The sequence below is a fragment of the Silene latifolia genome, chromosome 4, assembly GCF_048544455.1.
Source record: "Silene latifolia isolate original U9 population chromosome 4, ASM4854445v1, whole genome shotgun sequence".
In the NCBI taxonomy this organism is placed as follows: domain Eukaryota; kingdom Viridiplantae; phylum Streptophyta; class Magnoliopsida; order Caryophyllales; family Caryophyllaceae; genus Silene; species Silene latifolia.
In genome coordinates this window covers 5,104,050-5,124,616 of record NC_133529.1, presented here as the reverse complement: position 1 = coordinate 5,124,616, position 20,567 = coordinate 5,104,050, and the positions used below count along the sequence as shown (strand labels likewise).

At 32.6% G+C, this 20,567-nt stretch overlaps 1 protein-coding gene and 1 pseudogene across 1 annotated transcript; both read left to right on the top strand.

Annotated features, from left to right (window-relative positions):
* Positions 1 to 12,024: 12,024 nt before the first annotated feature.
* LOC141652675 (uncharacterized) lies at positions 12,025 to 16,629 on the top strand (annotated as a pseudogene).
* Positions 16,630 to 17,078: 449 nt separating this feature from the next.
* Positions 17,079 to 19,210, top strand: LOC141652674 (AAA-ATPase At3g28580-like). The gene is made up of 2 exons (XM_074460236.1): positions 17,079 to 18,440; positions 18,537 to 19,210. The coding sequence occupies exons 1-2, from the start codon at positions 17,329 to 17,331 to the stop codon at positions 18,949 to 18,951; spliced, it is 1,527 nt and encodes a 508-aa protein (XP_074316337.1). The 5' UTR covers positions 17,079 to 17,328; the 3' UTR covers positions 18,952 to 19,210.
* Positions 19,211 to 20,567: the final 1,357 nt, after the last annotated feature.

Below are 20,567 nucleotides of genomic sequence, written 5' to 3'. Positions count from 1 at the left end.
TCACGTAAAGGATAATTTTTTTACAAAAAAATTAAAAAGATTGCATTGTTTAGCAATATATTTAGTAAGTAAAACTAAAATATTATATTTACAATCTTGTGTTCATGGTGAATTTAAATGAGACCTTCTTCATTCTACTATGAGTTGATATGTATAAATTATGATACAATGAATTATCATAATTAAGTTTATTAGTGAAATTATGATACAATGAATTTGCGTAATTAAGTGTATTAGTGATGACTTTTCAGCTGCTCACCGAGTTTGTATAAATACCTCCCCATAGAGAAATAAGAGAACCAAGCAAATGTAAAATTAATATTGTAACTCTCTAAAGCCTAACTGTAGATACCCGTATCCGTCGATATTGGAATTTATAGAGAACCCGACAAACACCCGATGATGATAGGACACATGTATTTTTTAGTTGTCACTGTCGTTTATTTGGGTTCGTTTTACGATGTAGAATGGGCGTCGTCGATGAAGTATTTTATTAATTTAAATGATATTTAAATTAATGTTTTTTTAAGTGAGTTCATTTTATTAATTTAAATGATATTTAAATTATAGCTTTTTTAGGTGAATTCAATTTATTTTATTTTATTTTGAATTTATTTTCCCAAGTTTATTTTATTGAAAATAAAATAAATATTTGATTTGAAAAATCATTTTATGAATATATTTGATTTGAAAAATCATTTATTTTAATGTGTTAATTGATTTGAAAAATCGATTTTAAAAGCGAAGAAAACTCGTTTTAGAAGCATGTTTTTGAGCTCGATTTTAGCTCGGTTTTTGGGCCCGTTTTCTTTACGACTTGGCACGAATATCGAGTACACTAACCAACCTAAGCCTCTACCCATCCACCCTTGTTCGAAACCCCTATCCACGGCCCAAATTCCATCCCCAAACAACCCCCAACCAGCCCGCGCATACAAACAGCCTCCCTGTTTTGCGTGATGAATCCCGAGCCCAAAACCCGCTCCAAATACCACCAAAACCCGTACCCATTAACCTTAACCCATACCCTAGTATCCTACCCATATTACCCTAGCTTAATCACCAAGAAAACCCCTCTCAAACCCTCACAAAAGCTGCTGGACAGCAGCTATGCGTGAGCAGGCCCGACTGCCTCTCCCTCTCTTTTACCCTACTTTAACTCCTTATAAATATCACCCTTTCACCATACATTCATTCCTCTAAGTTCTCCCCACATCCTACCATCACTCACAAGCTTTAAACCTCAGAAACAAACCCTAATTGCCTCTCAAAACCCCTCCACAAAACCGACATACAAACTGAAACTGTTTGTGTGTCTTCCTCGAAAAACAATTCGTTCCTCCCTCAAACCTCCATCAAAACTCGATTTTCTTGTTCCTAATTAACCACATAACATCCATCTACACATTAGACAAAGATTTACGAGCCAAATTACCCTTGAGAGTACACGAAATCCCTCGAAAAACAGAGTGTTATACACTCTGTTTTCGCGGTTTGTTCTTGTCTGTCCAGTTCTGTTTGTGCTCGTTTTTCGTGCCCAATAACTCAAAACGAGCAGGGGTTGCTTTAAGATCTCTGTTCTCCTCTCTTTCTAGTTTTCAAAACATCTTTTAAATCGAATTTTCGTCGTAAAACGAGGGAGAAATTATCGTTTGAAAGTTGCTGTCCAGATTTGTCAAAAAACGCGTGTTTGCTTTGTTTCTTCGTCGACGACGGCCTCTCGAGATAAAATCTACCATCGATTACGACCCAAGACGGTGTCAACGATACATGTAGGTTGAGGGTGCATCAAATCCTCCTCTTTCTCCTTTTTTATTTCGTTTTTTATGCTTGTTCTTTTATAGTTTGTTTTATTCGTTTATCGTTTTTGTTTATCGATTGTTTAATTAACTATGAAACTAGTTTAGTCCGAGTATGAGTTAAAGTACCATCATGAACACCCGCGTTGACTTGAGATGGGAAAATAAACCGCTACTTCAGTCGGTCGTACACCCCCGTCTCATTTACATATCCTCGTGTTCAAGGTAGGGCATAAATAAAACGAATTTCTAACTTCGCTCTTCGCTTTTGACCCCTTTGTTATTTCGGCCAACTCGACACACCCTAGGATCCGTTGTATGTTAGTTTAACCTCTGATTGTTAACATATGACGTATTTAGACGACATTCGATCATTTTAATAACCTAATTAGACATGTTAGCTGGCATCGACATAGCTTTTAAAATCGATTAACAATTCTATAACCTAATTGAATACATCTTTCTTATCACTTGATTTCTCGCTAGCATAGGAGTGCGTGATTAGCACCTTCCTATTAACACTCGACGAATAAGCATTAATCTTATGATATTGTGACCTAATTGGACCCTTTAGGCCGTGTAGAATACACACTCGCGCGTTTCTTCTCAATCGATCAACCTGTTTTATAACTTGTTTTCTAACTCGTTTTCTAATCCGTTTTACAATCATTCGATCTAACCAATGAACCTAACCTAGGAACTAGGATGGCCTTGTCTTGGCCGTAAGGGTGGTCGTGGTTTGGGCCGTGAGCTTGGCCGTCTTCTTTGTCTTTCTTGCTTCGTTTTTTTATACCTTTTGTTCCTCGTTGTTTCGTTGCTTGTAATTTGTAATTTGTTTATCGAGTTGTAATTTTCGAGCTTGTTTTACTTTTATTGAGTCAAAACCTCTTCAAAAAACCTTAGTCTTGTTTGGTTAGACGGTTGTTCCCCAATGCTTGTAGGAGCGTAGTAAACCGCATGTTGTTTAAAGCAACATGGCCCGGTTTATGCTAATGCATGCTTTGGTGCGTAGCCTTATGCCTAATTCGATGAGATTAAGTGAAAGCACGCATTACGAGGAGTGACTCAAGGCCGTGTGTCATGTAGGCCGTGAGTCACCCCTTTGTGCACGGTTTTCTAGGCCGAATGGCCGTGTTTTGCGTCGTGTGTATAGCGTTGTATTTAGATCGAGTTGTATCTTTAATTTATCGTTGCGTCGGCATGAAATGTCTGGTTTGTAATAGGTAGATCCCAACGGCTCCCCCATTCCCCCTTAAGCCTTGCTTGCTTTGTTTTGTATGTTGTTAGATCAATCAACCCACATGCTAAATTACAACTTTGACAAAGTTAGTTTAGTTGCATCTAAAACGACATAGAAATTGTTGTCACATGATAGGGTTAAAACAACGTTTGCATATCATACATCGTAGTAGCTATGACCTTGTTTGAAATCCATACTTGACTTAGTAGAGGCCGTTATTGACGGGCGGGGTTAGGTGTCCTTATGGGCTTCCTAACACGTACCCTCACCCCTTACTCAAGATCTATGGTTTGTGGATCCGTCTAAATACCATTGGATTACGAGAGTCATTCAAATCGAGTGATATAGGGTACAAGTCTTTATCTTTAATCACTCGTAGTCGATTGGCTTTATGCTTTTCGATGAAAGGTGTAAAGTTGACTTGAACGGTTCCAAGTTCCCATAAAACTTGGTGGCGACTCTAATTTGTCTTAATTCGATTCGAAAGAACCTCGAGTCGATTATGCCTAGTGTGGATCCCGCGGACGCAGTTCCCGAGGGCCTTGTCCACACTAACACATTTTATATCACTCATCCTTAATTCTCCATGGGTCATGTGAAATGTACATTGAAGACAAACATTACATCCGCCTCCGTTTTATTGTGATATGAAAATCAATGGTTCAATTTCATATAAATTTTGAATCTCAAAGACGCTACATTTCTACTAATGTTTAAACTTTTTAGTTTGTTTCCATCTTGATTTCTCCTGATTGTTCATAGTTTTCATAGTATAAAGCTACAAATTTAAAAAATTAATATTTAAGTTATGCGTAAAATAAAAAAAGTTAAACTTCATAGTTATGAAGTCAAATAATCAACTCTAGTTCCTTCCTTGCTAATCTCTAAATCACGTGATTGGTATGTGTAATCTGCTTATAAGGTGATTAATTAACTTACATGTATTTTTTTGTTGACATGCAGGTGGTACGTATAGATTATGTAATTGAACAAGCTAATATGGAAGATGTTGTGTGCATTCATCGTTAAGTAGTTTGATTTGCATTGCTAAGACAAATTCGTCCTATTTCAAGATTCCGACAGATTTGCAGTATGTGATTAGTCACAACAATGTTTGGTTTGAAACGTGATGTAGAATATTCGGTTGTTACCCTACAAAGTAGTTAAATACAATGAAAAATGATTCTGCATATGACTTGAGGCAACAAGTTACGTCATCATTTTTAGAATGTTATGTAGATTATAACTGTAATATATACAACTCAAATTCACAAGATAGTCCACCAAAATGAATTTAAGTTTGCAAACTTTGTCATTAACATAAGAATTTTCACGTAAATAAAACTATGTGTTCCTTCTTTGTTTATAATGTCATGACATTAAATACACGTCGACTTACTAACAAAAAAGTACATTTCGACTTCGCAACCTACTTTGAACAAACATATGCATGAATAAGTTTTTAAGCAGGATTATACTCGATCTGTATTAACTACCCACTTCTCAAACTAAATTTTTCCCTATTTTAAATCTTACCACAACATGGATTATTTCACAACATGTGTCAACGATTTTACATTTTATCTTAAAATCTTTTATTTATAGTTGAAAAAAAAATTGGTCTCCATTTTTCTTCCCCTTCATTAAATTTTCGTATGAGAACAAAGTTTTAAGGAAGCGTCTTGATAAAACTCGTGCATTGCACGGGTCACAAAACAAGTTGTAAAATAGAAAGTTTAAGTTAAATAGTTACTGGAAAGTGATGTGAAAAAGAAAGAGAAGATTTGGGGCACTCTATGGGTGCATATGCTCTAAACCCCATAATAAATGGTCATATTCACTTTTTACCGAATTTTTCTACATGCCCATTACTTCATAGTACGATGAAAGTGCATAGCCTTACTCCTACCCAAATTCTCACTTTAGATGGAAACTATCCCGTCTAAAGTTGTAGATGAGTCAAATATCACACCACTTTTATAATAAGACAAATAACAAATAAGATGTCACCGTTTTGTCATATTATGTAAGTGGCGACATATTTGATTCGTCTACACTCTAGACGGATATACCCGTCTAAAGTGAGACTAATTGTTACTCCAAATCCAATTTTTATGCTTAAACATATCAATCTACATTAAAAATAATACAAGTGCCTCAAATATATCTCTTACTCCAAAGTCCCACCGTTAAAGACATCACAAAAAATACTAGCTACCACTCCATCACCCTCCACAACTCAATGGCTAACAACTGATATATTCGCCGAGAGCATGAAAATGAGTATTACCTTGATGTTACATATGGTCTATTTGATCATGATATTAATGTGAACCTTACCAACCTACACATACCAGACAACAATTTAATCAGTTATGAAGCAGGAGCTGAAATATTTACCAGATTGTTGGACCCGGCTGATGTCAACTCTCGAACATTGTCAATTGGTGGTTTTCAACTTCCTGAAGGCAATAGTATATGATTGTGGGATTCTTACTGCCGCGAGTGGTGAGATTTTCAACTTGAAATTGTAAGCAATAGACGTTGTCTGAATGGTTGGTCGGTTTATTGTAGCCAACACAACCTCGAAGATCAAGATACAATTAAGTTTGTAAATGCCGGTCACCCGAATAATGGCGTGATTCAACCATGTCCGCCATAATCCAGGGGCTCCCCAACACCTAATCCTGGTCCCGAAAAAGAAGACAACGAGAAAGAGGAAGGGGAAGAGGGCGAGAACGAGGAAGCGTGAGCTAATAAATAGGGAAGGTAACTTAGTTTCTTAATTTGTTCGGAATTGTCAACTTATGGACAACTAGAAATGTAATTCCAGGTTGGTTGTAGTAATTTGTTAAATTTTTTTTATTTGAATTGTGAGATTTTAAATTTATTATCTGGATGTTTTAATTAGAATTTTAATTTTAATTATGTATGGCTATGCTAGATTATAGAAGAATTTGATGACTTTTAATATGAATCAACTAGTTTTATTACCCGTGAATTTCACGGGAATATCAATGTTGTCATGGTTATGGTATTATACAAGCCCAAATTTGTGATCTCAATAGGCCTAGGGACAAAAGGGACTCGTAAGAATAAAAATTATTAACCAATATGTATATTGTCTATTATATCATTAAAATATATTTATTGTTATGTATATGACCACAATTTACTAAATTTTTGCCACGGTTTATTGATATATTGTCACGAATATTGGTACGTTTGTTAGTGTTTTGCAACTATTATTTTTATTATTGTTTTCTATTATTTTCCTTTTTTAATTATTATGATCCCTCTGTCTCAATCATTTTTCTACCTTTTATTGTTATTTAATTAAAAACAATTGATTTATGTAATTAATTGAACCTAAAAGAATTTTTTCCAAATAAAAATTTCTATATTTTTATTTGCGAACTATAATTCAAGGTAGATTAAATAGTTAACATTATTTTGAAAGAATATGGTGAGAACTATAAACGCTGAAAAATAAATGTTGATTTTGTCTGTAAAATTTATTATAACAAAAAAATCACAAAATTTAATTAGTATTCATTTTCATTTTTAATGATTGTTTAATCTATAAAATATAATTAAAAGGTTATCCTAAAATGGCAAATAAACGCCACCTAGACAAAGCCACGTAGGATCCAAAAAGCCACCTAGATTAAAATTTAATGTGATGTGGCATATGTAAATGTTATGTTGCATATTTTTAATGTGACATGGCTAATTAATGTGACATGGATTATCAATTTATTATTACAAGACATTAATTTAAATCATTTATCTATAAATTAATTTAATCCACTTATATCTATAATATGAAAGGATATTATCATTATTCTTAAATTAATTTTGTATATTAAATATATTGTGTTCCAAAATTTATATAACCCTTACAAATTTACATCAAATTTCATAATTTATAATTAATATTGACATTTTAATTGAAATTTTGTAATAAAACATGTTAATAAATTACATAATTTAAATTGAAATTTTCATAATAAAACATGTTAAGGAATTAATTAAACCTCTTCATATTACTAAACACTCACCATTATTAACATTTTCCTATTTAATTCATTATTTTTAAAAATTTTGTAATAAAACATGTTAATAAATTAATTAAACCTCTTCATATTAGTGAACACCCACTATTATTAATATTTTTCTATTTAATTTTTTTTAATTAAACATGGTAATAAATTGATTAAAACTCTTCATAATACTTAATACACACCAAATTAATTAAAATGTTTTCCTATTTAATTAATTTTTGTAATATAATATGTTAATAGATTTATTAAAACTCCTTATAGTACTCAACACCCATAATTTCATTAACATTTTTCCTATTTAATTTATCTCTTGAGGTCCTCGGCAATCAATTATCTAATTTAATAATATCACAAAATAAATTAAAAATTAAATTAAAATATAGGAATTTATTGTTGTGTAATGAGTATAAAAATTACAATACCTATAATAGTTTATATTCATTTTATTTATTTAAAATAAGCCCATTTGTCATTAGTTTCGAAGTTGTGGATTGTATTTTATGGTTTAATTTATTTATTTGATTATATTGAGTATATTGAGTATTATTGTCGAGTATTATTATTGTTTTTTTTTTTTTTGGTGAAATGTGAAAATATCATTAAGATCAAACAGCTATTACAAGCTACACTTTCATTACAACCAATTCAAATACCTCATAGAGGTATTATATACACAAGTGAATCTTTAGCCAATCCTTATCCCGTCTATCAATATAAGGACTAAACCTAGACCTCACCCAAACCTACACTTCTTTCAAGATCAATTGGAACACAACCTCAGGCCTAAGCACACACCCTTCAATACAAGCTTTGTTCCGCTGCATCCAAATCTGATAGAAAATGGACTGCACCAGACATAATAGAATGCCTTTCCTGAGATTAGTACATTACAGTTGACCAAGCCACAAAATTAAATCAGCATGAGGCAATACAAGGCTACCCTTCTAAGCCAATATATCCAAGAGCCTGCAACTGTACTGACAATTCTGAAACAGATGTTCAACAGTTTTTGTTTCACGGCCACACAATAAACAAAGATCGTCTGCAGCCACACCCAAAGCAAATAATCTCTCTTTCAGTAACAAAGCCTTCCTAGCTATAGGCCATCCCACAAATTGATGTTTTGGGATGTACCAGCTATTCGAGACATGTTGATCCCATTGTACACTCTGAAATTTATGCCTCAACATCTCATAACCATCACTTACCACATACTCATTACTGCCTACCACCCACTGCCCATTCACATAACCAGGACCAACATATCCTTGACACGACAAATGTTCTTCCACCCCGAGCTGATATCTTCACTAGGGTGGTAATCAAGCCAAGGCAGTCGGCCTTTTAAATAAATTTGATGGACCCATCTCACCCACAGCCTATCAGGATAGCAATAAACCCACCAAACCAGTTTACCAATGATGGCCCAATTCCAAGACAAACTATCTCTAATAGTCAGGCCACCTTCCTGCTTTGAAGCACACACCTTATCCCAGCCTACCAAAGGGACCCTAATATAATCAGCATTGCCATCCCATAAGTAATTTCTACAGATGACATTAATTTTGTTCAAAACTCCCTTTGGAATAATAAAAATGTTAACCCAATAGTTGTACATAGCCGTCAGAACTGAGTTAACTAAAGTAAGTCTGCCAGCATATGATAGTTTTTTTGTACCAAAATTCCTTATTCTTTCTACCAACTTATCCACCAGGATACTGCAATCCTGTTTCTTCATTCTACCACAGGTAATAGGAACACCCAAGTACCTGAAAGGTAGGTGTCCTTCATTACACCCTGCAACCTGAAGGATATCAGTTTTGTCAAATAAAGTATATTTTAATTTGTTATGTTGTTGGTTTTATGAATCGTTTGCTTTATATTTGAATTCATGTTTTCCTGTTGGTTTAATTTAAGTGACTTACATGTGACAATGTTTTGATTCGTTTGTCAAGTTTTAGCCATGTTGATGTTTTATCTTTTGGTCAATGTATTTTTTATATAACTTTAAATCACCATGAAACGTATGTGAATGCAGATAAAGCAAACCATCACGTGGGTAATTTGAAGAGGAAAGAAATACAAAAGGCACAAAACTGAGGTAAAATTAAAGGTAAAAAACGTAAGGTAGAAACTGATAAGTAATGGATGATTGTTGATCTCAAAATAGAAGTCTTATAATATTTCATTTAATTTGTTATTAAACGTATATTGTGGTGTAATTTTACTATTATATTTTCCTGATCAACCTATTTGAATTTGTATTTTTGTATTCACGAGTATAATCATCTCTAACATATATTTTCCTTTTTAATTTTATATGAACTATTATGAAGGCATGTAATAAAAGGAAGCGAAAGTGAACCTTCGGGTAAATATTAAATATTATGATTTCTAAATTCTATTTCGTATGGTTTTAAGTTTATGTGTTTTTTTTTTGTCAAAACAGGAAAAATACATAAAACTACTCTCATAATTTCCTAAAAAAAAAAATAAAAAAAAAAACTACGCTCATAATTAATGGTAAATAAATAAGTACAAATAATTGAATGAAAAATGTTTAAAATTTCACAATTTATTTTTTGAACCATCATAAAAATAATTAATTATTTTAATTATGTCATTTCCTCTTCCAATTTAAGTTTTCTCCAACTCCCACCTTTTGATTGTTTTTCTATAAAATTTACTTTATTTTTTTAAGTGGTTTATGTTTTTTTAACCACTATAAGATGATCGTTGATCTCAAAATGGAGTTCTTATAATATTTCTTTAAATTTGTTATTAAGCGTATATTATTGTGTAATTTTACTATTATGCTTTCCCGATCAACCTATTTGAATTTGTATTTTTGTATTCGTGATTATAACCATCTCTAACATATATTTTTCTTTTTAACTTCATATGAACTATTATCAAGGCATGTACTAAAAGGAACCGTACTAAAAAGAAGCGAAAGTGAACTTTCAGATATATATTAAATATTATGGTTTTTAAATTCTAATCCGTATATTTTTAAGTTAATGTGTTTTTTTTTTCAAAACCGGAATAGATTATTTTATAGTCTTTAATATAATTTTTATTTTTATATAGGATCGTGGACATAAGTATAACAAGAGATGGATCAATTTCTTGAAATAGTAATAAGGAACTTAAAAAATTTTATGAACCTTTTGGAATTCGAATTTAGGGAATATAGTTTTTTAGATTGTTGAGCAATTGAAATGAAAATTTAATTCGTAATACATGGAGTAGATACCGGCCATACCATTGAATCGTATCTAATATTTGTCTATCGATATAATAAATATTTTTCGGATGTAAATAATATTTGAAGCATGCACGTGGTGATAAGAATTCAAAGATATTTTCATGGGAGGGTTGATGGAGAGGTCTGAAAATAATTTGGAGATGACTATACTGTGGTATTGAGTTTACAACCTTATAAGGCGTTATTGAAGATTTTTCCATACAGAATTTATTATATACGGATAGTTTCAACTTTTAATATGTAAAAAACTCACTTTATTATATTGCGGAGTAAAACACACGTATATATAATGAGTCGTCTTTGTCATTGCTCCGTTGTCAAATTTCTCAAAATTAATAGTTACCACACTGTTAGTTGCAGGATTTCGATTTAAAAAAATAAACCAAAGTTGCCAAAGAAATAAGGTATTAACTAACTAATTTCTATGTATTTCAAGACTGTATATTTTTAAATGGATTAACAACTAATTGTTCGAACAAATATTAACAATACGATAAAAATATCAAAACTAAAACAGATAAACCCGTGAATTTCACGGGTCACAAACCTAGTTAGATAAATTTATAAACTAAAATTAAAACGAGGTCAATGTAATTACCCGATGGCGTTTTTACCTTTACACAAGTCTAAATTAGAAGGCATAACCTGAATCTAAATGAGGTTATGCAGAGAGTCATAACATTTTGTAATTGTATGATCCTTTTTACTCCTCATATTCGGGGTTTTCTTCTCATTTGATGTGGCCACATGATTTTAGGAGATGATTAAAGAATGAATAAAGGAAGATGGTGGGGTTTCTGTATTGGAGAGAAGAATGAATAATTAAGAATTAAATAAGAAATTGTGAGTTAAGTTGAGTTTGGTGATAGGAGAGATGGATGAATAAAATAAGAGTAAAAGTTGGGTGGGGTTTGGTAATAGGAGAGAGTGATGAATAAAATAAGAGTAAAAATTTCTAAAATAAGAAAGGGGAAGAAAACCTGAATAATCCGTTTAAGGAAATATGGAAGAAAATAGTGAATAGAAGGGAGTAGTTTTTACATCGGTCGGAAAAAAATATATAAAAAAATTCAAAAATTCAACCAGATTGTTTTTACCTCCGCAAAAGTGGTAATTAAGTCCCTTAACTCTGTTAAATTGTGAAATGAGGTCCCATAAGTTTTATTTGGAGCAATCAAACCCCTTAAGTTTCACCAAAAGTGAAATTCAACCCTATTTTTTAAATTTTCACAAGAATTTTAATTAAAAACATTTTATATTAGTATTAAACAATTTATTAAATAACTAAAAGTTACTATTTGCAACTTTACGAATCTCTACAAAATTTATTAATCATTGAAGAACACTTTCATATATATATTTAGTAAATTGTTTATAATTTATATAATATTCATACATATATAATAAATTGTCTATATACTATAAAATTCAAAATAAAACAATTCTCAATATTTAATAGAAATATAAAAGTTCTAAAATTATAAAACAAAATATTTTATATTTGATAAATTGTATCAAAAGTGATTTTAATATAAGAATTTGGTGAAAATTATATAAATGAGTTTAATTGCTCCAAATAAAACTTAGGGGCTTAATTTCACAATTAAACAAAGTTAAGAGGTCTAATGAACACTTTCGCGTTTTTACCTCTTACTAAACTCAATTCTATACATGAAGACATTTTACACTGCAAAAATTGACCGCGGTTAAAATCAACTTTTGATGATCTTCTCAATTGAACACGCCGATAAAAACTTTCAATCGCGATTACTGGAAATTCAAAAGCCCTAATTTATTTCCTCTCTACTTGTATTCTGTGAGGTAAAAAATCCCTAATTATCTCAATTTGATCTCTTTACCTTACTGTTAGTTCAATTCCAATTTCTGTAATCAATCTTTTTATGTGAAATTTGCACTATATTAAATTGTTTACTATTTAAGCTTGAATTGTTACTCTGAACTGTCGTTTTTGAGATTATCGGAGTGACGGAGAATAATGATGTATCTGCTCGCTCCGTCCCAATCATTTATTTAATTAAACGTAAACAAATGATTGATAGTTTGATACCGAGGAATATCCCCGATTAATTTTCCTAATTGAAAATTTTGAATGACTATACATTGCAAAACACAGTGATTGGATTCATTTATAGTGATACTCTCCATTAAAGGTAAACAAATGATTGATACAGATTGTAAAGGTAAACAAATGATTGATAGTTTGATACCGAGGAATATCCCGGACTAATTTTCTTAATTGAAATTGTTAATGACTAAACATTGGAAATTACAGTGATTGGATTCATTTATAATGATACTCTCCTTTAATAGTGAGGGTTAAAGCGTGTATAATTATCGACTCTTTAAGCAATCCCTTTCCTTTCAAATCCAGAATTTGAAATGAAATTCTCGTTCCCAAACGCACTATAATATGCATTATTCTGTCATTTATACGCGCTGTAAAGTTGTAAAACGACCTTTTAATCGAACTTCATGTTCTATCCTTCTGTTAGGCTATTGCAGTTCTGCATTCAGATTTTACAATCCTACGACTCTAGTGCTTTAATGGCACCAAGGCGTAATGTCAAATATTCTCGACTTGTTGATGGTGCTGATAATAGGTTTGAGTACATGCCCAAGTCTCTAGACAAAGTTCCGTGGAAATCAGTTCTTCTAGCCTTGTTTCTTTTGTCCCTTGGTTGCTTACTTCTCGTCCTGTCAGTTTTCATATTCTCACTGATCATATGGGAGGCGAGAGATCACAAGCTTACGGCCTGTTTGCTCTTGGAATTATTGCCTTCCTTTCAGGTATCTTGGCATGCTTATCATCAAGCTTGGAATTATTTTTGTTGCGTTCTTAATTTGTTTTCCTTTCTTGGATGGAAACATTGATTTATTAAGTAAAGGTTGTATGACATCTTAAATAGGCTGTCAATTTTGAGGAAATACAGGTCTATCCGTCTATGCAAATCTAAGAAAAACAATCCTCATCAAATTAAAGATCGCTTAATTAAGTGAAACATTTTGTATACCCCTCTATCGTACCATTTCGATGACTTTGAAGAGGATGTGTTGCATTTAACCTCTAGATTGTTGGCGGAAATTTGAAGCTGATTTTAGCACTGTATGAAAAACCATGAGTAGTGTTCTTACACGTACTCGGAACAATCATAGAACTTGAGCATCTCAAATTGAGAGATAAAACTCACTGGTAGATGGAAGTCAATTCTGATAGACAGAGGGGCGTGGAATTGTTTTATCATCTTATTACATTTTTATGGAAATTTAGAAGGGCCAAGTGATACTTTGTACATGGAATATATAAACTGAGAAAGGTAGCATGGGCAAGCCCCCTCTCTAGTAAACCAAGATCCACTCATCCGTCATGGGTGGCAGCCCTTTGTTTATGATGAAAGTTGGTGTTTTTTTAGAGCAGAAGAGAATAGTTGCTAGGGTTGAAGAGTTATGTCATCTCTCTTGTTTATTGTTAAGAGTGTGGATTTCACTCAAATAATTATCTAGTTCAGTGGACTTGAACAGTGAGGAGAAGGTATCGTATAGACGACACGTTTTCTTAATGGTTGATTGATTTGGTGCACACACTTCGTCTGGCTAATTGATTACAAGCTTAGCTTTGCTTTACAGGAGTATTAGTAAATGTTAGTGTAATTAGTGAAAGTTTTATTTCTGAGACATTGGCATGAGCACCTAGGATAACTTATTAAACTGCTCTGTGCATGACGGCAAATGACATCAAGTTTGTCATAGATGTGAAAGGCGTCTGAGCTTTTTTCACTATCACGTCTAGCACAAGGGTGTCGATCTGTAGCCGACTTTTGGGCTCAAATTGATATATTTTGACCTCTCTGATTATTATCATCTGGTGTAAAAGCTTGTCATAAAAATTGAATTTGCCGACTATTTGCTTCAATTGCTTGTGGCTTCCCTTGGGACTCCGGAGGCATATTTGCTCAAAGGAGTTGTCTTGACTGTCTTCCCCATCTTCAGTTTTCCATCTACCAGGCAATAACAGGTTTACAGCCTTATGGCTACGTTTGGGACTTTGGGTTGACGGTGTTTGTAAATTGCCTAGCCTTTTGTTGTACCTTAATGGTATCTAAATTAAGCTATTGATTTAGAAGGATGAATATTTATCTGCATATATCTGAGATTCTATCAAATAGTAATATATCGGTACACTCTATGCTTTAAACTTGGGCCTTCGGCTAGCTTGTGCACAAGTTACAGAAATCAGAACAACCTGGTGGATCTGTTTGCATTTTTTTCCGCTTGTAGATTCCAGTTTCCTTTCAATGAAATAGGGACCATTATCATTCTGTAATCCAGGAATACATATTATTGTGTTATTATTTCTTCAGACGATCATTAATATGCCTTTTAACTGTTAACTGCAGGATTTTATGAGACTCGGATTGCCTATTATTCTTGGAGGGGTGCTGCAGGTTATTGTTTTGCTGCAATCCCCGATTACTAAGTTTATCAAGTTGACTCTTTGTTGTCCACTCCGTTTCTCCTACTCCTGACTACCACATCTGTGTGCATAAAACACTAGCATCTTGCAGGTTAGTCTCTTGTCAATGAAACTACGGAGTTGAAAACGGATGAAATTATCCTTAAACATTGCTCATATCAACATGAAACTTGCAAGTGATGAAACTAGTTTTGTGAATATTTCTAGTATACTGCTATTTCTACAGGGCTTTGATATATATAGGGGTGTGACTTCTATAGGTTCTTGTGAGATCGTATAAATTTTTGGGTGAAAATATTGTACACAAACAAATGAAAATATGACATTTCTTTTTATTTAACAATATATACTTTTCCTATCTCAAATTTAATTAATTCTCATTTGACTTTAAACAGTATTCAAGGCGCCATTTGACTTTATTTTTATTCAAAATTATTATTGGTAAAACACATTTGATGATGAATGTAAATATTTTATATTTTATTACGGAGTATGTTATGTTGGTTTTTAATATTTCAAAAATAATTCAAGGTAGAAAAAGATTAAACTTGCACTCTAACCATGATTGCTATTGATGCTTCTTTTTGGGGATCAACCCGCATGAGTAAACCACTTCTCGATTTGGTAAATAATTTTTTTTTTGAAAAAAAAGGGCCTTGGTCATCCTGCGATAAAATTACAACCCGTTTTTGCTCACAAAAAGTCAGATGTGAAGATTATTTTAAGATGGATGAAGAATTACATTGTAGCAAGATGGCCATGTACACACACACACACACACATAAATTTACATGTAATATAGTCAAATATGTCAATATACAGCCATAGCAATGGCCATGAAAATAAAAAGAGAGAAATGCAATGGGTTAAAGCAGAAAATCATGTTTTCTATGCGGTAGAGGAAACTAGACTATACATTATCTGAGCTTATATGCACATTTTATGAGCTTTATTGGAAAGAATCTGAGCTACTTTATATAAATGTTAAACTCAAAATGTTATAGATGAAACTCAAAAATAATAGATATAATCTTAATTAGATTTTAATTTTGACACCTATAAAATTAAAATATAACTCAAAAATTTTAAAAGCTCAAAAAGAATGCACATAAGCTCAATTAAATTTGTAATTTGTTATGGTTGCACAATTTAGTGGTATAATCATATATAAAACGTATATATGATTGATTTGCATACACAAGAATTGCGAAAACCATAAGTACATACTCATGTTTGGACAAATAAATATAATAAATATTTTGAAAAATTCTCTTAATTTTTTTTAATAGGGAAAAGCAAAATATTTGTCCTATATAATATTTAACCTGTGTTTAACTTAAAACGGAGATACTAGTTGTTTTTTCAAAGATACAATGAAGGGTCATTAAGTGAACAGCAGTTCTACAATAACAATATGGTACGAATATTTGTGAACATTTGGTTAGCATGAACTCTTGCAGACTGAAACAAATCAGAAGAGTTGATATGGAGAGATTCTGGGTGGGTGGTATTTGGCATGATCATCAGATCATGTCAGTATTTCTGGCCAAGATGGCAATATGTGAGTTCTTTTTGTACGAAAAGAATCTGTAATTTCTGAGAGTATCATAAGTTGAGCCTATAACAAACAACAAGTTATTGTCATCCCTTTTGCGTAAATAGGTACGATTGTTACGTAAACATATACCAAGTAAAAGAGACATTTTGAGTCACAACTCACAATCAATAGTAAAGGGTACAAAAAAATACAAAAAAGGGTACGACAAAGTCGTATCTTAATAAGTTAGTGAGAGACCTTCTCTCCCAAGTTTTACAGTTTTAGTGAAATTAAATACTCCCGCTATTAACATTGTCATAAAGACTTTGTTGAAAGCTATCTTTACTAGGCGTCAAAGAAAAAAGAAAAGAAAAGGAGAACTATGGAATTATTTTAATAGGGTTTTCTACATGGTACCCTTGTGTTTTTTAGAATTCTACATGATATCTCTCGTTTCTTAAAAACATCACTTAATAAATAATAGTTCTTAAAATACCCACACTACTAAAAATCGAGTTTTAAACAGTTAAATTTGTAACGAAAATTTGTTTATGGTTGCGTAAAGGATATTAATGATATGACAATTATTGCGAAAAGATCAACAAAAAGTGCATCAACTAAAAGTCTAAGAGAGACAAATTAGAACATTTTGGGTATTTAAGAGTTTATCATTAAGTTTAAGGGTATCAGTGATATTTTTGAAAAAACTCTATTAAAAACGCAATGTAATGTTATGTTCAATTGCCTTTACCTCTATAAAGGTTACTATGTAATGTACTGTACATGTACTGAACTACTGATGTACATGCCACTACATGCAATGTACATGCCATAAAACACAACTTGCCATAAACCCTAACCCATGCAACTCTATAAAATACCATAAGCATTAAAATTGTCCTTAACTCCCTTTATTCAAAAAAAAAACATGAGAAAAAAAACCTCAACTCTTTCAATTTATACAAAGATAAGGCCACTAGAATTACTGTTTTTTGTATGCTCAATTCTTAAAAATTATGCACCTTTTCGCAAATTTGTACTACGGTACACCCATCAACTAATTAAATTAATATCTCCTTACATTCACCTCTACATTGATGAGTATTCCAACGATAATTGGCTGGGTAGCAATGAGATTTATTGTAACGTCCGAGCTTATCTTGGTGAACATGGCAGCAAAACCTCAAGAAATTTACGCGTGAACACTTTAGGAGGGAATCGGGTTTTTCAAATAGCGGATGAGGAGGAGGTTACTGATACATTTCGGGGTGTTACAGTTTGGTGGGCATTAAGAGTGACAGTCTTACCTGTGAAGGACAGTTACCCGACTAAAGCGTATAAACTCGTGTTTCACAGGAAGTACAGAGAGTTGATTTCAGGGGAGTATTTGGATCATGTGATTAGTGAAGGGAAGATGGTTTTAGAGAAGAACAGGATTAGGAAGATTTATGTTAACAAGGGTTTGGATTCGAAGCCCACAACAAAGTTGTGGACTTCTGTTGATTTTCGACATCCTGCAAATTTCGATAATTTGGCAATGGACCCGGAAAAGAAGAGGGAGATTGTTGAGGATTTGTTGAAATTTAGTAAAAGTAAGGATTTCTATGCAAGGGTCGGTAAGGCTTGGAAGCGAGGCTACTTGCTTTACGGCCCACCAGGGACCGGTAAATCTACTATGATAGCTGCAATGGCTAATTTGCTAGGGTATGATGTGTATGACCTTGAGCTGACTGCGGTTAGTAGCAATGAGCAACTTCGGAAACTACTAATTAACACCAAGAGGAGGTCTATTATCGCGATTGAGGACATTGATTGCTCACTTGCAATTACTAAAAACCGGAATATTGATTCTGATTCTAGCTCGAAGGATGAAAAGGACAGTAAAGGAAGTAGTGCCAACACAACTGAGAAGAAACCAACTGGTGTAACATTATCAGGGCTGTTGAATTTCATCGACGGGATATGGTCGTCTTCAGAGGGTGAACGAATTATCATTTTTACGACAAATGCTATGCATAAGTTGGATCCAGCATTGATCAGGTAGTAATTCTTGTCTAGTAAAAGTATTACATATATTGATTATGATTAGATAGTCTCGCTTATAAAACCGTCTCATTTGATTTTTGTATTCACTAGGGCAGGGCGGATGGACAAGCATATAGAGATGGGATATTGTTGTTTTGAAGGGTTTAAAGTGCTTGCCAAGAATTACTTGTTACTTGAAACACACCCGAAATTTGATGCAATCAAAAGCCTATTAGCGGTTACTAAAATGTCGCCGGCAGATGTTGCAGAGCATCTAATCCCAAAGCTCCCTAATGAAGATGATGAGAAAGGTCTCGATAACCTGATTCGTGCTCTAGAAAAAGCTCAGGCTGATCAGGCTGCCAAGGAGAAAGCGTCAGAGTTAAAGCTTAAGAAGGTGAAGACGGTAGAGGTAGAGGAAGCGGCTAAAGTTGATGAACATGAGGAGCAAGAGGTAAACATTATCAAGGACGACGAAGACGCAGAAGAAGACGCTTATGAAGACGCTAATGAAACAACTAGTTAATTATAGATTTAAAGTAGTGTTATATTAAGCAAATCAAGCTAATGAAAGGAATTAGTTTAATGATTATCTCTTTGTTGTTGGAGCATTATGGTTATTCCGTATTATATTAGAGAAATCAATAAACAAAAAATTAAAATTGGGGCCAATGCGATCAGCGGATGATGACTTTTTTACCTTTACTCGAGTAAAGTTTCTTGTAATTGTATAATCCTTTTTACAGCCGCTGGAAAGAAAAATCAACCAGTTCGTTTTACCTTTACTCGAATCAATTCAAAATATTACAACATTTTATGTTAAATTGGTGATTAGTGATTAGTGAATAACTAGTTTAGACCCCGTGCATTATATGCACGGTACTTAAAGTTTAATATTTTTTTTATAAAATTACTTATATAATATTGGTACCTTATAATTGTTTACATTTCCCATCATTATATTTTTCTTTGATAAATAAAAGCTATAACTGAAAATTAGTTAGGAGAATTGAGTAATGAGTTAAAATGTATTTTAATGAAAATAATTTTATAGTATAAAGCTAATGAGTTTCAATTTTTTTTTCAATTTATTTTGTCACGAAAGTAATAATAATAATTTCTAATTTTGATTTTATAAGGAATATGAGTTAATTCATCGTCTAATAATATCAGTAAAAGGTTTAACAATTTATAGTTTTATATCAATTTTATTTTATTTTAATTAAAATATTATAGCTTAGAGACTTAGAGTTTAGTGAAAATAATATAATTTGATAAAAAAAGATTAATTTTAATGAAAATATATAGATGAATTAAATTGTAATTTTTAGTTTTCTTATTTAGTGAATGAATATAATTATCATTAGTTTCTTTTTTTGAGAATATGCATTTTGGCGGGAAAGTGATAGAGATCACCTATTCATTTAGTAAATAGGGGATTTTTGTAAGTCCGTAGTTCCATACGTATCACACTTAGAGGCGGCAATCATTGACACGACCTGAAAACCCGACACGAACCCGACACGAAATTAGCGTGTTAGGGTCAAGGTGTTTCGACCCGTTTACGTAATTGGGTCGACACGAGCACGACTCGAACTTATATGGGTCGGGTTAGGGTTGGGATTCTGCGACACGAACCTGACACGAATAAATCATTAACTTAAATGGGTTATAATACATCTATTGATCTGCTCACCGTTTAAAACCAAAGGCAAGTCATTAACGTTATATTATTGGTATTTCTTAATAAATTTAAGATTGAATTTATTTTGCTGTAAAATTTAATTTTGAAATGCATTATATGGGTTGGACGGGTTAGCTGGGTTAAACGGGTTTAATGGGTTGAAATTAATCTGTTAAAAATTAAATGGGGTACACAAGTCGGGTTGGGTTATTGAAAAAATAATTGAGTTGGGTTAGCGTTAACGCATGTGACCCGTTTATCTAAGTGGGTCGGGTTAGGGTTGAGGGGATCATAAACCATTTAAGGATGACACGAACACGAACCCGACACGATCCGACCTGACTTATTTGCCAGGTCTATTTTTCACACTGCAAAATTAACCGCGGTTAAAATCAACTTTTGATAATCTTCTCAATTGAACTTAACCATGAAGTTTGGGGTTCGAATCTCCCGAAAAC

Bases quoted from the DNA above. Each gene is read 5' to 3' on its own strand.
- LOC141652674 (XM_074460236.1), top strand. From the start codon at position 17,329: ATGAGAAAAAAAACCTCAACTCTTTCAATTTATACAAAGATAAGGCCA. The intron at 18,441-18,536 runs GTAGTAATTCTT...TGTATTCACTAG, and splicing joins TTGGATCCAGCATTGATCAG to GGCAGGGCGGATGGACAAGC.